General features: G+C 44.4%; 1 protein-coding gene across 3 annotated transcripts in view; it reads right to left on the bottom strand.

The window, feature by feature from the left end:
- Window positions 1–16,972, bottom strand: part of RGS22 (regulator of G protein signaling 22) — a 1,028,745-nt gene that overhangs the window by 614,295 nt on the left and 397,478 nt on the right. For all 3 annotated transcript variants that reach the window (XM_085605181.1, XM_085605183.1, XM_085605184.1), the window contains one exon: window positions 2,818–2,975. In XM_085605181.1, the coding sequence (XP_085461307.1) occupies window positions 2,818–2,975 (158 nt within the window). The remainder of the gene's footprint in view (window positions 1–2,817; window positions 2,976–16,972) is intronic.

Below are 16,972 nucleotides of genomic sequence, written 5' to 3'. Positions count from 1 at the left end.
CTGGAAATCTACAGTAAATTTAATAACTGAATGACCAGACTTGAATAGTGCTGCAGTGGGAACTAGTACGATGAAATCTTTGGATCCTGAGTGCATTATGAATATAATGCTCTCCAGGATCAGCAAGTTCAATATATGCTGCAAGAAAGATAACATTAAAGTGGCTGTTGCTTCACTGGAAAACTGCAATGTTACTAGACCAAACTAATCAACTTTGTGTTTTCAGCGGTCACCTTAGCAGAGAAGCGCCTCCATCACCACTGGAAAACACTCCACAAAGATTATGTTTTTCACCAGATCACATCAACAGTAGCCAAGTGGCCATTGTTTGGCTTGTCAGACTGCCCCTGCGGATAGCCCGGAGCGCAGACTATCCTTGAATTAAGCATGGGCGAGGATACAGAGGTCAGTGCAATTCAATCATCTCAGAAAAAGTTTACAGAAAAGTGTCTGACATAATCCGCTTATGCTTAACATACGGTAAAACATAAAACACTATCCCTCTGGAAGTTTAGATTGTCAATGAGCTACTTTGGTTTTGCAAGGGTAATTGTTTTAAAGAGCATGTCATAACACACATATTGTGGAGTTAATCTCCGGAAATAACCTGAATAGTTTCTCACATGTATCAATTCTATAAGTCAATGAAAAGAAGCACAATTTACCCTACAGGAAAAGACTGAGTCCCGGTGGAGAACCACTATTATGGGACCATGAAAGTGTTTAATGAAATTGTAGAAGAACATTAGTCATAATGCCATTGAGTTGCAGATAATTATTCTTCATTTTTAGAAAGCACTATTGCAAAGGAATGAAGCATCAAATCACCAGAGGAGAAATGGAAGGAGGAGGAGGAAACAAAAGACAGTAAAAATAAACATATTCAGGAAAATATGCTTTTCGGAATAGGTTTGACTGCACAAGTTCCTAGAATTTTCCAAGGTCCTCTTTGAGGCAAACAGATAAAGGGAATGAGTTTCAGAGTTAGTAGCCTTGTGAATGTAAGCATCTTCCTCGGAGAAAGTAACCAAAAAATAAAATTAGCCCCACTTGAAACACTACTCTAATAACATCGAGCACGCAAAGTGAAAAACCTAAACCTCCTTAAGTATAACTTTGACCCTTTCGTCCATCTTTCCATCCAAACATTCATCATTCTATCTGTTGATCCATTTGTCCATTCCTTCACCTTTGAAACCACCTATTGCCCCATTCAATCATACGTTTTCCATCCATCCTTTTATGTATATATCCATCCTTTCATTCATCACACCATCAATATGGTCATGTTTCCATCCATCCTTTCATCTATCCATGCATTTACTCTTATCCATTTGTTTATTCTGCTGTCCTTACATTTATTCACCCTTTCACCTTTTGATCCTTACTCTTGTATCCACCCTTTCACCCTTCCAACCATTTATTCTTTTACCGTTCCCTCCTACCTCTCAACCTGTTTCCCTTCTCTCCTTGCACATTTCTTTCCTGTCACCCTTCCCCCCCTTCTTTTAATTCACCGGTCTTATAGTCTCATATTTTTTCGCTCATCCTTACTTTTTCTTTATCTTTCTCTCTCATGCTCATTGTTTTCCTGCTTGTCCTGCTCTCTTTGTTTTCTCCCATTTTAATGTTTTTTTCTTTCTCTGTTTCCTTCACTGTGCATGCCAGCCCACAACCCTCTTTCATTGTATTCCCTAACACTGTTATTTATGAGCCACTGGTCTGAAGGCCTGCAGTCAGAAGGCCCATAAACAACTAATTGATGTTTAGACAGGACCCAGTTCACCAGTCTATTGAACACAGTTGAGGCCCCCAACTAAGATTCTAGACTGGGGTTTTCTATGCCACTGTCTTCCTCACACAGTTTGTATCTGCAGAGGGGCAGTGTGAGAAGACATTGAAAAACTGACCTTTGGTGTCTATCTGGGTGCTATGGAGAAACTATTTGGAATTTTATCCTGAAGCAATGCTATATGAGGCATGGAAGTCTAAGAAGAGGGTCTGAAGTTCAATTCACTAAACAATGACACGTAAACATGCATGGAAATTGTCAGTCGTGACACGTAGACCCTATACCTAATGGGAAATTTCTAGTGGCCAACAATGTTTAGTACACACCTTGCTAACGGAGTCCCTACACATGTGCGTGGACAGGGAATGAGGAAGCCATGAGACATGCATTCACTTCAAACTCATTTCACTAGTGACAAGATCCTAGGAGGAGGCAAAGCCCTAATGAATGAAATCCACATAGCGAGCCATCTGAGTAGTCACAAAACAAAAACTCAAACAGTTGCCATTATAAGCATTTTATCTATGCATCTGTAGTGCTATTGTTTTAGTGCCCTTTCTATGTATGTGTGTATGTATGAATGTTTACCCTCAGACAAAAGAAAGAGAAGAAAGCTTTGCACAGCTGGTGGCAAAATAGTAACACCCATAATCAGTAGCTCAGATTTAGTGACCTTTCATGCATCTCTGCGCTGGGAAAAAGAGAGAACACTTAAAAAGAAGACTGCTGGTGAAAACCGTAAAAATATGCAAATGTATAGTAACAATATCTTACACATCCGTAGTCAAGTGTTTTTATGCATATTTTCTTATTTATGGTTACCACAGATCTTTGCCAGGTTTACATCTGTGTTTTTGTTAATGCCTAACTAGGGCATAAACACAAGTACATTTGTTGTGCCTGACTCCACTATTGAGAACCAAAGACAGAGAATACAAATGACCAAAGTAAAAAGGATACAAAGCACTAAAGGAAGGAGGGAAACTTACTCTAGCCTTGACCACGCTAAAGTCTGCCATGCTTACCATGCTGTTCGGATTATAGATGCATTTGGGCTGCTCGCATTGGGTTTTATTGAAGTGCTTCTCAGTCTCGACAAATTTGCTGAAAGTATCCTGGACTTAGACGGAGCATCCGCTTTATTATTTTTAGTGGAGTGTATTGTTTGAGAGTAGTCAGTTCTCTAAAACAAAAAATAAAAAAAGGGAGAAATGTAAAAGTATCTGTGATGGCTACTAAGCAAATTCATTTCAAGACAGTGGGATCAGTGAGAATAATCATTCGGAACTATTTTGTTTTTAATCACTAGTATCACAGATTAATTTTAAGACCCTTAGCATCGATTTAAACATTGATGCATAATTGTTCACTTTGCACATACTCCAGACTTTTTCCGTTTTCGAGTGTCACCAAAGCCAGAGATGTTTCCAATAGTAACCTATGAATTTCCTGCTCTGCACCCTAACCCGCCAGTGATGGATCACCAACATTGAGGTAAACCTGGAAACGAAGGGTAAATGTGACATTATACATGTATTTGGCACCCGGACAGTATCTTTTTTACTCGAGGACTTACCTTTCCACCCAAATCCTGCTTAAGCATTTTAGTATTTCAAACCCTTAGGCACACTGAAGCACTACTTAAGCCAGGGTCGTCTACACATACATTAAAAAGTGCATGGAAGTTGGAAGGTCATTGCAAATGTTTGTGACTACACTCCTGGAAGAATCCATTTTCACTACTAATAAATAATCAACTCATTTCTTGGGTTGGCTGAAGTAAATAGTGATATTTGCTCAAATAAAAATCTGCATTTCCTGACCTTGTGTCTAAGGATCTAGATTTTATGTACAATATTTTCACAAAACCTATTGGTATGTGACTCATGTACGGTATAGATGTTATTAGTCAAATTCTACAAATCACAAAAATACTGATACTAAGTTAAGTAAAGAATAAAGAGGGCTATCATAGTGTTGATAACATTTGTCTATTTTGAAGCACAAAAGTTCTAATGCCATCAATATCAGCTCGATCAGTCACTTCTTAGTGGATGATATGAAGAGGCCCAAATATGACTGTAAAACAAATCAAAGTGTCCTACCTAGCACCTTGAATCTACAGACTCCTTTGAACATTTTAAACAAATATAAACAACCTGGTAACATCTATCTGGGTCTGAGAAGTTAAACTATGCATGTAGAGGTGTAGAATGAGGGTGCCTTGAGTCTGGGAAGTCTGACCTGGAGATCTGCCCCACCTGGTACATCACTTCGAAAAAAAAAAATGATCATCTGGTTTGTGTAAAACCCTGAACCGAGATCTGAGTTGTTTATTTACTTAGTTGTTTTGCAGAGCCCTACACATGTCAGCTAACAGTTCCTTCAGAATATCTGCAGTAGAATGCAAGGCAGGTATTGGTCATCAAAGGTCTTTTTTTTTCGCAATCTTTTAATTCAAGACAAACAGCAAATATACAACTCTTCACTGTCCCACTGACCAAATAAGTTTTCACATTTTTTAGTCATTTATTCAGTTTGTAGTCACTCTCCAACATGACCTTTCCCCTTGACACAAGCTCTTGTGTAATTCAATAGGTCATTGCCATCCGCGGCTACCTATACTTTTTTAAACCAATTTTTTGGCCAAAATACACCAATCCATATTCCAACTTTCGACATCCAGGGAAGCCCTCATCTCATGCGGTGGCAATGTTTTTTTAGCAACACTCAGACCCAGGATTGTTCAAAGTTTCTGATAATTCAGAGCCTCTACCTTTCCCATATGTTGAGCACATATCGTTTTGCCATATCATTTGAGCCAGTCCCACCTGCTTGCTTCATAAATTCCGTAACTTCTGCCCGGTACGTTTGTATCACTGGGTAGGTCCACAATATATGGAAGAATGTGTCTTCCTTCCCACACCCCCGGAGGCGTGAGGTAGACGTACCCCTTCCCATTCTTGCTAAAGTCGTCCTCGAGTAATAAAAGCAGTGCAGTATCTGGAGTAGGATAAAGCAGAACCCTGATTTGACTGCTACCACCCGTGGGGTCCTAAGTGCCTCCTCCCACTGTCCATCATCAAACGGCGAATGATCGGACACATCGCTGCCAAGGTGTCATACCGCCGAGTAGAAGTGGACCTATGTGTGAATAGATAGTCAATTTTGGATAAACGTTTGTGTGCCCCTGAATAGTATGCAAACGGATGATCTAGCAGGTTATGTTCTCTCCAGAGGTCCACAAGGCCCCCAGCCATCAGAAAGCTTTGATTATAAGCCTTTTCTGTATGGTTCCATCAGTCAACTTGTCCCAGTCCTCCCTCAGCACTATATTAATATCACTTGTACTAATTGGCACTGATGACCTATAATGCAAGGCACCATGTGATTCTAACTCTATTGCTCGCTGAATCTGCAGCCAATCTGAACTGTGATGTTTGTGCAAATATTTGAATAAAAGACAAGGTTAAAAAAAAAAGAATTAAAGTCACCCCCCAAAATCAGCTGCATTAAGAGGGAGCTCCTCGCCGGTAGGAGGAGGCCATACAGTTTAGGTGGAACATATACTGATCATATATTAAATGTCACCCCCCTCCTAGTGTCCGAGAGAGCTATGTACTAATCCTGTGAATCTGTTGTGGTTTGCCATTGTCCCACTGCCATCCTTCAAGCCAATCCTAGGCTTCACTTGGCGAGGAGAAATGCCACATTTTTCCAAATGCTACCACTCTTAACTTCGTTGGAAACAGAATCATATACTTGAGATCTCTCTGTTGTAGTAACTTTTTCACCTCATCAAAACTGCAGCTGAACCTCTGTACTTGTAGTGTGAATTCCTGCAAGATATTAATTGTGGCATTGTCATATCTGATAGGCGGGCTTCTCCTTGCAGCCTGCAGGATTGGATTGTGATCTCGATCATTGAAAATAGGGGCTATGATGGTCTGTGGTGGAGCACCTGGCAAAGGCGGGGGGACTGAGGCCCTGTCTGCCTGCTCCACCGAGAAAAACGTAGAGTCCCTTGTGTTTCATGGTGTTCATGATCAGGTCTTCCAGAGAGTGACCTTTCGGGACCCAAACCACTCTAATGTTGTTCCACTTGGAAAGTCCATTGAAATTATCCAGCTTGGCCCCTACTGTCTCTAAATCTGCAAGCAGGCGGTGTACCTGTTCCCTAAAGGTCTTTGTTTCAGTGCAAAGCATAGCCAGCAAAGAGTCATGTTCAGTGACCCTATCACCTATTTTCTGTCAGCCCGCAGAAGCACAACTTTAGTTGTCGCTGAGTCTATTTTCGTCTCTAGGGAGCCTCACACCCCCTGCACTGCTGCCATTATGTCCTTGAGTGAAGGTTCTGCCTACCCCTTCTTGCTCTCCCTGTTTGGCGCCTGAGCCCCCGAATGGGGTGCAATGGCTATCGACATTTCGGGTGTGGTGTATTGTCCAGTGTTGTTTGTTGCGTGAATTTTCCAACTTTGCCACTTGTCATCCCAGTTGCGCTGGACGCCCAAGGTGGCCTGCAGCACGTGGAGGGCCGCATCGTCCATCTCGACCAAGGCCCTCTGTGTGGTCTCCCCTGCTTCACAACGTTTCAGCTTCAACTCGTTCCTTGGGGCTGTCAAGTCAGCTAGGACCATTATGGCCGATACGCCTGTCAGTATCGTTAGACCAGATAGGTACTGCTTTGGGTTCCCGCATCCCGTTCACTCTCAGCACTCACCACTGCTTGCCTGGGACCGGTTCAAAACTTAGTGCATGCTTCCGCTTCCTCAGAGCTCTCACGTGATAGGCTCACCTGAACACCTGAATCTCCACAAGCTTCTTGGGTCCCCTCATGCTCTGTTGCCTACTGCTATAGTCTCTGGGTCCCTCAGTGCTCCAAACTTTCAGCTATGTCACGCCAATGTCCCAAGGGGAACTCAGCCCGTCCAAGCTTTAGCAAGTGGCCATCATGCTCGACTGCTGGACAAGCCTTGTCAAAGGTTTGATTAAAGTAACGTCCACAGTTAGAGCGACTAATCCTGTAAATTCAGAGCAGGTCCTACCAATAACGTTAAAGGTCAAGTAACCTCTTGGTACCAAAAAAAACCCCAAAAAAATTTTCATTCTCCATGAGATGCATGTAGTGTCTTGGGTGTACTATTTTACAGAACAAGGGAACCCAAAGGAATTAAGACAGGGACCTTGGGCAATTTCATGTTATAGAGAACAGTGGTCCCTATTCAGGAGGAATACAGTGTGATAGATAACCATACACTTAGAATAGAATGTATGTCTTTTGTCCAGCCGGACAAGAATTTATTTTCATAGTATTTTTCAAAAGTAGTATCAAATAAAACATTCAAATGACAAGTGGGCACAGCCGTGACCAACAAAACACAAGACAGAACAATGAACACAGAATTGGCCAAAGGGCAAGCCAAAATGGGTCTGTACAGTTGTTCTCAGTATAGACAGACACAAATTAATCATTTAACACCGTTGCACAATGTGTTATAGCTTGAGTCTAGTGCATAGGGTGTTTGGGTGTCGACGACGTTTCGATGCCACATTGAGTATAGGGCATCATCTTCAGGACAAACAAATAATACACTGCTGTCTTGATAATATATCACACCTTTTTTACAATTCTTTACATACAAAAAAGGAGCAAGGGGAGAAAAAGGGGAATAAAAAATGGAAAGGAAGAATTTTAACCACATTTGACACAATACTAGGCATGTTTTCAGCATAACGTTTGTGACTTAGGTGCTTGGAGTTGCGTGAACAGTGTGGATTGAATTTCATGCAGAGGTGGTGACATTTCTCTAGTTTATGCTGAGTGAGGATTGAAATTCGTGTCGCAGTGACGACGTTAAAAAGGAGTTGGTTGAGTTGATGCTGATTTATGGTGCCTAGTACAGCTTCGTCATGAAATGGTGAATTATTGCAGTGATTCAACGGAGAAGAGACAAGTGAGTATGATATAAACCAGTCTGCATATTAAAGGACGACAAACCGGCACAGTGCCTGATCATGAGCAAGGTGTTTCCAGTGATTCAGGAGGAACAAAAAACGGCGCGGTGCGATGGTGAATGAAATATTTTTATGGGTGAACCCAGAAGGCAGTGGGGACTTTACCTAAGGTGGCAGAGAGCCGACGGTTCATTATAGGCGCAGGAGCGCTCAACAACTGGACTTTGGGGGTTGCTGACACCGGCGGGATCTGAATGAACAAAAGGCAGAGGTGGAGGTGTCTAAGTTTAAGAAGGGGTGAAGTTGACACGAAAAATGAGTGTAAAACAGAATAATTTAGTTACCAATTTTGTTTGCTTTATGGCAGAAAGTCCTGTTGGGTGCTGTGTGCCAGCTGTTGGGGAATGCACGATCGCATTACCTGGAAGCAGAGAGGGGTAAGAATGGGTTAGGCGTGAACCCGCCATGTTAAAGAGGAGGTGTCCAAGGGATCTAGCCGTGCTACTTACTTCAGTGAGCGTGGGCAGTATCGCCGCATCTGCTTCGGAGTTTCAATGGAGACTGCCGGTTTGCCGAGGCAGAGCTAGTTAAGGCATACTATCGGCAGAAAGTGAGGAAGGACTGGTTAAAGCACACTATCGGCGGAAAGCGAAGAAGGACTAAAATGATGGAAAGGAGGCGGACATTTTAAGGTGGTGTGGGAAGCACTGGTTAAGGCACACAATCGGCAGAAAGTGAAGGAGGACTAAAATGATGAAAAGGAGGCGGCCAATTTAAGGTGGTGTGGGTTGCCCAGGAAAGGTGCAGAGTAAGTGATTCATAGTGTGATTACACGAGTACGTGCATACAGAGTGGCAGTGTTTGTGACTTGAATACATGTTGAAAGAGACATCTTTTTAGAAAAACGAGGACATCTTTATAAAAGGGAGGTCCAGTCTTCAAGGCGATTGAGGCCACTGTGGATGCTATTGGTTCTCAGAATCCAGTGGAGCTCTTCCTTGTTGAGTATTTGAGAAATGTCTGCCCCTCTTGGGGGTGGTTTGATCAGTGTGATAATTGTCCATTTGAGATCATTCTCCGTATGTCCATTGTCCGCAAAGTGCTCCACTAGGGGTGCATTAGCCGTTTTACACCGGATTCTACTGCAATGCTGTCCGATCCTAAGCTTGATTTTCTGGCTTGTCTGGCCTACGTAGATCATTTTGCAGGGACAGAAAATTGCATACACAACATTTGTTGAATTACAGTTAGAAAAGTATTTTCTCTCATATTTGATTGCTCCGGGCTCAAAGGTTTTGCCTTCAACAGTGTAATCACAACATATGCAGCTACCACATTTCACATGACCTGTAAGAGTCGGTAACCCCCATGCATCGTTGATAGTTGTTTTTTGGGGGGGTTTTGGCAGGGCTGCCCGGACTAGATGATCTTTAATGTTTTTTGCCCGTTTAAAGGCGAACAGTGGACGTTCAAGGTTTAGTTGGCCGGCATTTAACACAGGCCAGTGCTTGACTATACTCTTTTTGATTGCATGTGATGCTGGTGAGAAAGTGGTGACACAAATTAAGAGTTCCTGCATTTTCTTAGGTTTAGGTTCTAGGAGGGTTTCCCTAGGGCAATACCAGGCGCGTTTGAGGGAATGGCGCACTAATTTCCGTGGATAACCTCTGGCTCTAAGCTTATGGCTTAGTGTCTTGGCCTCACTGAAATAGTCTTCCTTAAAATAGCAATTCCGCCTTAAGCGCAGGAACTGGGAGAAAGGGAGTGAATCTTTGAGTGCACGAGGGTGATGGCTGCTGTAGTTCAATAAGGTGTTCCGCTCAGTGGGTTTGCGATGGAGACTCGTGGTCAAGCGGCCCTCTGTGTTTTTTATCACTAAGTCCAAGAAGGGAAGTGATTCTTTACTAGTACTGAGTGTGTAGTTCAGGCCTCCGCTGTTATTATTTAGCCAATGATGGAATTGTGTAAGGCTCTCTAGGGAGTCACTCCACAGTAAAAAAATGTCGTCTATGTACCGTTTCCACAAGGTGATTCCTGGGTGGAAGGGGTTAGACATGTCTAGGATACATGATGTCTCAAGGTGGTCCATATAGAGTATGGCCAGGTTGGGGGCGAAAATTGCTCCCATAGATGTGCCACGTACTTGGCCGTAGAACTGTCCTTCAAAGACAAAAAAGTTTTTGGTTAAGCAAATCTCGAGCAGCTGAAGAATAAACACGTAGGAACATTGTGTGGGCGTGGACTTGTTTCTAGCACTTTTTCGATGACATGAAGGGACTCATACTGGGGAATATTAGTATACAGTGATTCCACATCCAGCGTACACATGGTGCTGGATGTGGGGTCAAATGGTAGCTCCTCAATGAGATTAATCATGTCCATACTGTCTTTTATGTAACAGATAGTACCCGGGACAAACTGTTTTATGAAGTAATCTATATAATGTCCAAGGGGTTCCTTTGTCTGCCGGTTTTATCACGAGGGACTGGTTATTTTTTAGAGTGGATAAGGCATTTTTTTCTTTAATGGTAATGTTGTAAGGTACAAAAGATCGTTTAGTTTCAAGGTCTGCAAGGTCTTTCAGAACAAGTTTTTCGAATGTAGGGATCTCCGGGGGTATCATACTTGCGGTAGGGAAAAATTTAGATGGTGGTTTAAAGGGGGTGTTACAGTGTTTTGGTTGAGATGGGTTTAAAATAAAGAAGCTATGTAGGCGAACTTTTCTAAAAAACTTTTGAAGTTCAGTTTGTGCGTCCACAAAGTTTGGGCGTATGGTTGGCACGAATGATAAGCCTTTATTAAGCAGTGAAACTTCATCAACCGACAAAGTGTGTTGTGTTAGATTAAAGATGGGTAGAAGACCTTTTTCTTTGTTTAATGTCAGATCATTTTCAATAGGGTCGGGTTCTGCTACCAACGGTAATGTTGGCGGCGGGTGAACCGTTCGCCTGGGGGGTTGGGCCATCGCTGTGGTTGTTTGCCTTTGCCTGTCCCTTGAGGCTCTTGCTGGCCACGTCCTCTCCCTAAAAAATTCCTGGGTGATGGACATGGGCTTTCGTGTTGATCAGAGTTGTCTGAGGAGTCAGCCGAACTGTCGGTGAACCCTACGATGTTTTGTCTTTTATTATATCTACCCCAGGGCCTCTGGCTTTGTGGACCACTGTAGGGCCGGTTGGTATAATAGTCCTTGGAGAGGTACGGATATGCCCTCTCCTGAGAAAAGGCTTTTATATCTTTCTTAACTTTGGTGTTTTTTTTGTTTAGTTCAATTTTGTTGAAATCCTCGATGGTTTTTTGTATTTGTTCTAAAAGTTTCTTTGCCTCTGTGGGAGTACCTCTGTCTTTGATTTGTTTTTCTAATTCAGCGATTTCTGTGTTTAGTTTTTTAAGTTCTTCACTGGCAATGTCTATCCCCAGCACCATCCAGTGCCGGGAGCATGTGGTGCTGATATAACTAAAGCCGTTCAGATATTTGGGGTTGGTTGTAAAAACACCAGGGACGTTGCGGACCTGGAGTCCAACTGGGATTATGTTTGCTTTTAAGTAATCTGTCAATAGTTTGATCATCAGTATCATACGTACTTCTTTTTTTCTTTAATTTTTGTAAGTCATCTCCTAAAGAGGAACTTGGTTCTGTGGAAGTCTCAGCGGAATCAGACAACAGCGAAGGACCTCCTATGATTTTATTAATGTATTCTAGTGTGTAAAGAGGTGGGTGGTCTGACATGCCTAGTTTGGAGAGCGTGTAAAGGAATAGAAAGAGAGGGGTTGCACAGTGTGGACCCACTTGAAACAAGGGGGTAAGGATTTTTCAATCCCTTGCAATCCAGCGATTGCGCGAAGTACTATTTTACAGAACAAGGGAACCCAAAGGAATTAAGACAGGGACCTTGGGAAATTTCATGTTATAGAGAACAGTGGTCCCATTCAGGAGGAATACAGTGTGATAGATAACCATACACTTAGAATTGAATGTATGTCTTTTGTCCAGCCGGACAAGAATTTATTTTCATAGTATTTTTCAAAAGTAGTATCAAATAAAACATTCAAATGACAAGTGGGCACAGCCGTGACCAACAAAACACAAGACAGAACAATGAACACAGAATTGGCCAAAGGGCAAGCCAAAATGGGTCTGTACAGTTGTTCTCAGTATAGACAGACACAAATTAGTCTTGGGTGTACAGTGCACTACACGCAGAGTCTTACCCGCATTAGGGGTGTGAGGGTAGTCGCTGTAATGTTCTAGTAATCAAAAGATTTTCTTTAGGTCTTTACTCATCATTCAAAAGATTGGTTGTATCCTTAAGGGTGGGCATGAAAATGAAGCCATATGCTTTAAGGTTCATTCCTCAATATTTTTTCAATCTGATGTTCTTTTAAATGATCAAAGAAGATACTGTAACTTTAAATGCATGATGGGAATGTATTGTGGCCCAGTTTCAAAATCTAACTGTGACCATTGCATCAAAAGTCCCTGTGCATAGTGCTCAAAGTTTTAAATGTTTTACCTCGTTTTACTAGGAGCCATGGCATTGTTTTGGAATGGGTGTTCCATTTTTCATTCAGAGTTAAGCACATCCTGGCAGCCTCATTTTCCAATCTCATTGTTTTAATTGAGTTATACATTAGCACCATGTGGTAGGTAATTATTGAACCTGAATATTGTCAAGATTTGGATAGAAAGTAATTCATTTTTTCATTCTTTTATGGAAAAAGTGTTTCCAATACGCTACGCAACCCCACAAAAAGCCCCCCAGGAAAGCACCGATCTCCAAGAAGCCTGACGCACCTGCAGATGCCTGGAGAACTGGAGAAACACCAAGACACCCGAAAACTGCGCCACTTACAAGAATGCTATGACCGACTACCACAACCAAATCAGAACCACCAAGAGGACCTTCATCCACAACAAAATCCTCGCCAACTCCACCAACTCCAAAGAACTATTCAGTGTCATTCAGGACTTAATCAACCCCCCGTAGAGAAGCCACAGACATCACCCTGTTCCAAGACCTCTGCGAACCTACTTCCACCTCAAAATCAAAAACCTCTACGACAACTTCGTCGGCCATCCACCAGATGCCACAGCCGGCCCGCCCCCCAGACACACCAGGCATACCACCATCTCCGCCTGGACACCGATCACGACTGAAGACACCTCCTCGACAATGAAAGGCATCCACTCAGGGGCACCCACCGACCCCTGCCCTCCGCACATCTACCACAGAGCCACCACCGCCATCGCACCCAAACTACAATGCACCATCAACACCACTTTCAAAACAGGCACCTCACCCAGACGACTGGAAATGCGCGGAAGTCAGGCCAATGCTCAAAAAGCCCACAACTGACCCCACCGACCTCAAGAACTACAGGCCCATCTCACTCCTACCATTCGCGGGCAACGTTGCAGAGAAAACGGGGAACTGACACAATTTATTGAAGACAACGCCATCCTCGACCCATCCCAATCCGCATTCCGAAGCAACCACAGTACCAAGACCGCCCTACTCGCCGCCACAGACGACATCCGCACCATCCTGGACCAAGCCCACACCGCAGCCCTTATCCTACTCGACTTATCAGCAGCCTTCGACACCGTCTCCCACCGCTCACTCATCGCCAGACTACACAACGCCGGCATACAAAGAACAGCCCTAGACTGGATCCGATCATTCCTCACCGGAAGAAGCCAAAGAATCAGACTGCCACCCTTCCTCTCCGACCCCACGGAAATCACCTGCAGTGTCCCACAGGGGTCATCACTCAGCCCGACCCTCTTCAACATCTACATGGCCCCCCTCTCACCCATTGTCCGCCAACACGGCCTCAACATTGTATACTACGCTGACGACACCCAGCTCATCCTCTCCTTTACCAAAGAGCCCACCACTGCCAAATTCAACTTCCAGAAAGGAATGCAAGACGTGGCAGTATGGATGGCCAACAGCTGCTTAAAGCTCAAGGCAGAGAAGACGTACGTCCTCGTCCTCGGAACCAACCCCTCAGCATCAGACAACAGCTGGTGGCCGACCGCCCTCTGAAATCCACTGACCCCGTCGGACCACGCCAAAAACCTTGGCATCGTACTCAACTCAGCCCTCACCATGAACCGACAGGTCAACACCTTCACCTCCAGCTGCTTCAACATCCTCCGCAAGCCATTCAAATGGATCCTCCCCTGGAGTCAAGAAAGACGGTCACCTACACACTCATCACCAGCAGACTGGACTATAGACATTCGCTCTACGCCAGCATGAACAAAGCCCTACTCCGCAAACTCCAGACGATACAGAACAGTGCTGCCAGACTCATCCTGGGCATCCCCCGGCAAGAACACATCAGCCAACAACTACGAAGGCTACACTGGCTCCCCGTGGAGAAAAGAGTCACCTTCAAAATCCTCACCCACGCCTACAAATGCCTACACAACACCGGACCCAAATACCTCAACAACAGAATCAACTTCCACGTACCCAAAAGAAACCTCGGATTCCCCAACCTTACACTAGCCGAAACCCCGCGCATCCACAGAGCCGGGCAGGTGGAAGATCCTTCTCTCACATTGCGGCCAAGACCTGGAACAAGCTCCCGGCAGACATCAGACGTGCTCTTCGGTTAAGCAGTTCTGTGGACCCCCCCCCCCCGGTGCCTTGAGACCCTCACAGGTGAGTAGCACGCTTACAATCCCCCCTGATTGATTGATTACAAGCCACTATAAGCCTACCATAGTAATACTGTATTATGCAAATCAATGCATCATCATGATTGAACTGGACTCTTTTGTTCTCTGCAACAATCACTGACACTTTAGTCCTTTTCCATTTTGGCCACCACTCATGGCTTCACAACCAGCTCGACATGCTGATGCTGCTCTCCAGGGCACTATCACTTGAAAGCGTAAAGCAGAAGCATGTGTTGGACCTTGGTCAATCTCCTGATGATGCCAGTGGTGTGTCAGCTCCCCGAGAATGATGGGGCTAAGAGCAGCACTTTTTGGAGTCAAAGACAGCCATCAGTACTTCCTACAGTCCATCTCGGCAACACATTGCTTTGCTGTCTATATACACTGTTAGTTACAAAAAGACTGAACACTTGTTCACAAACAGTGGTAGCTTCCCTAAAGGGATCTTGGGTCTAGCCCCACAAGAAGCTTTAGAGGTGTCACTCAGAATCCTGGATCTGTACAACACCACTTATTGCACAGTTCAGAAGGTGATGGCACACAGATTTACTGCCTCTGGTTGATATCAGCAACCAAAGTATGTAGTCAAGTGGCTCATAACACAAGAGCTGTATTGGCATATTGGGGGGTAGAGCTCTGTCAGACAGCTGAGGGTGGCATCAGAGGATACGCTAGTCAGTGCAGTTCTCCAGTCTCAAACATTTAAGTGTCCATCATAGTCAGCTTATGCTAAACGTTTGGAAAATAACACTAACCATCTAGAACACCAAGATGATTAAGCTTAGTTGGCCAATGAGCTAATTTAGTTCTCCTAGGTAACTGTTTCACAGAGAAGATCATGACACAGGTTCATGGACTTAACCTTGGTAAATAACCTGAATAATGTCTCACATTTATCAGATTGTAGGAACCACAGAAAAGGAAAACCTTTTACCCTATATGTGAGAAGTTGGCCTGATGTATGATGTCACTAGTTCTAGTGTACACCTTATATCAGTCCAAATACCCTTATGGTGATTGGTTGTAAAGTCAACCTTATAGACCAGCTATCCTAGTGGTAGCATGGACAAGAGCAGTCTTAGGCTAAACTCTGAATGGCATGTGAAGCCAGCTGTGATACCATATATAATCCCTTGAATACTAAATGAAAGGACACCACAACAGATATATATATAAAATAAAGTGTATTTATTCTAAGCAAACCCTCAGCACTCTTTATGAGATTAGAGGTAAGTACAACACAGTCTTATTTAAGCATACATTAAGTCACACAGGTAAGTAATACAGTTAGGCCCTAGGGGCCACGCAAACCATATACTAAGTAAGTGGTATAAGAACCACTGTCACGGAAATAGAATAGGCCTATGCCTAGGGAATCGCTGGGGCTACACTACACTAGCGTTAGTTAGGAATTGGGAGGCCCACGGGATTCGTGTGCAGAGTGGAAACACTCACGCGTAATGCGTAAAAGTCAATAGCAATAGTACAGTTTAGAAAACGGTAGATTTAGGACACTTCCTGAGTAGCTAGGAAGTTGAGACTTGAAAACTAGACACTAGGATAGTCACTATCCTGATGAGCACCGGAGTACCCAAGTTACCTAGCCCACAGGCTGCGGGTGCATAGGGGTGAAGATGCGTCGTTTTCGTCGTCGACTCCTATGGATGCCTGAAGAAAGATGCTGACAGGCAGTCAGTGAAGAGTGTCCGGTGGATCCCAAGGCTGGGATCAAGAAGAGAAGAAACCTGCAAGCAGAAGGGACAGAGTCAAGGTCACTAGCCAGTGACCACGTGGAACCAGGAAGGAACCAGGCGATGTCGTGAAGATTGCAGGTGAAGGTGAAGCTTGTCGCTGCAGCCAGGAGGACCAGGAAGCGTCGAGGACGACCAGGACCAGGAGGCGAGCTGTCCCACGAAGGCTCTTGCTGTCGGCGGCGTCGAAGTTGGACTAGGACTCACCAAGCCTTGGCAAGCGGAACCCACGAAGAATGAAGGACTTGCTTCTGGTGCAGACCAGGAAGGTCTGGGGTGCTTCTTCTTTGCAGAGAAGCGGGAGCCAGTCTGGAGGAGCCAAACCAGCGCAGAAGATTTCAGGGTGCGTCGTCACAAAGGCCACTAGCCAGCGGGCAAGCAACCGGACAGACGCGGCAAGCAGGAAAATGCTGAAGGGCCCCACGCAGGACTCGTGGAGTGTGGGGGGCTGATCTTCGGTGCAGATGGTGCTTGGGGTTGGGGCTTCTCAATCCCCGGTGCACAACTTCGAGGGTACCTCAGAAGCTGCGCTTTAAGTTACTAGCCACTTTTTCCAGGTAGCCGGTCCCACGTCGCTCGTCGCCTCCACGGATCTCAGCTCTGCTGTAGATGTGGATCAGGGTCGGAGAAGTCTGGAAGTCAAGGCTCTGGTCAGGCTCTGCAGTCTGTTCCTCGTAGAACGTGAGCAAAGCAAAGGGTAGTCTCTTGATGGTGCCTGTTTGCACAGGGTAGCCACTCCTTGGCTACAAGGGAGATTCTTCAGTCTTCTTCTTTCGTCGAATGTCG

The sequence above is a fragment of the Triturus cristatus genome, chromosome 5_1 (assembly GCF_964204655.1).
Source record: "Triturus cristatus chromosome 5_1, aTriCri1.1, whole genome shotgun sequence".
NCBI classification, from domain to species: domain Eukaryota; kingdom Metazoa; phylum Chordata; class Amphibia; order Caudata; family Salamandridae; genus Triturus; species Triturus cristatus.
Note: the sequence above shows the minus strand (reverse complement) of the source record. Positions and strands in the feature narration are given on the sequence as shown.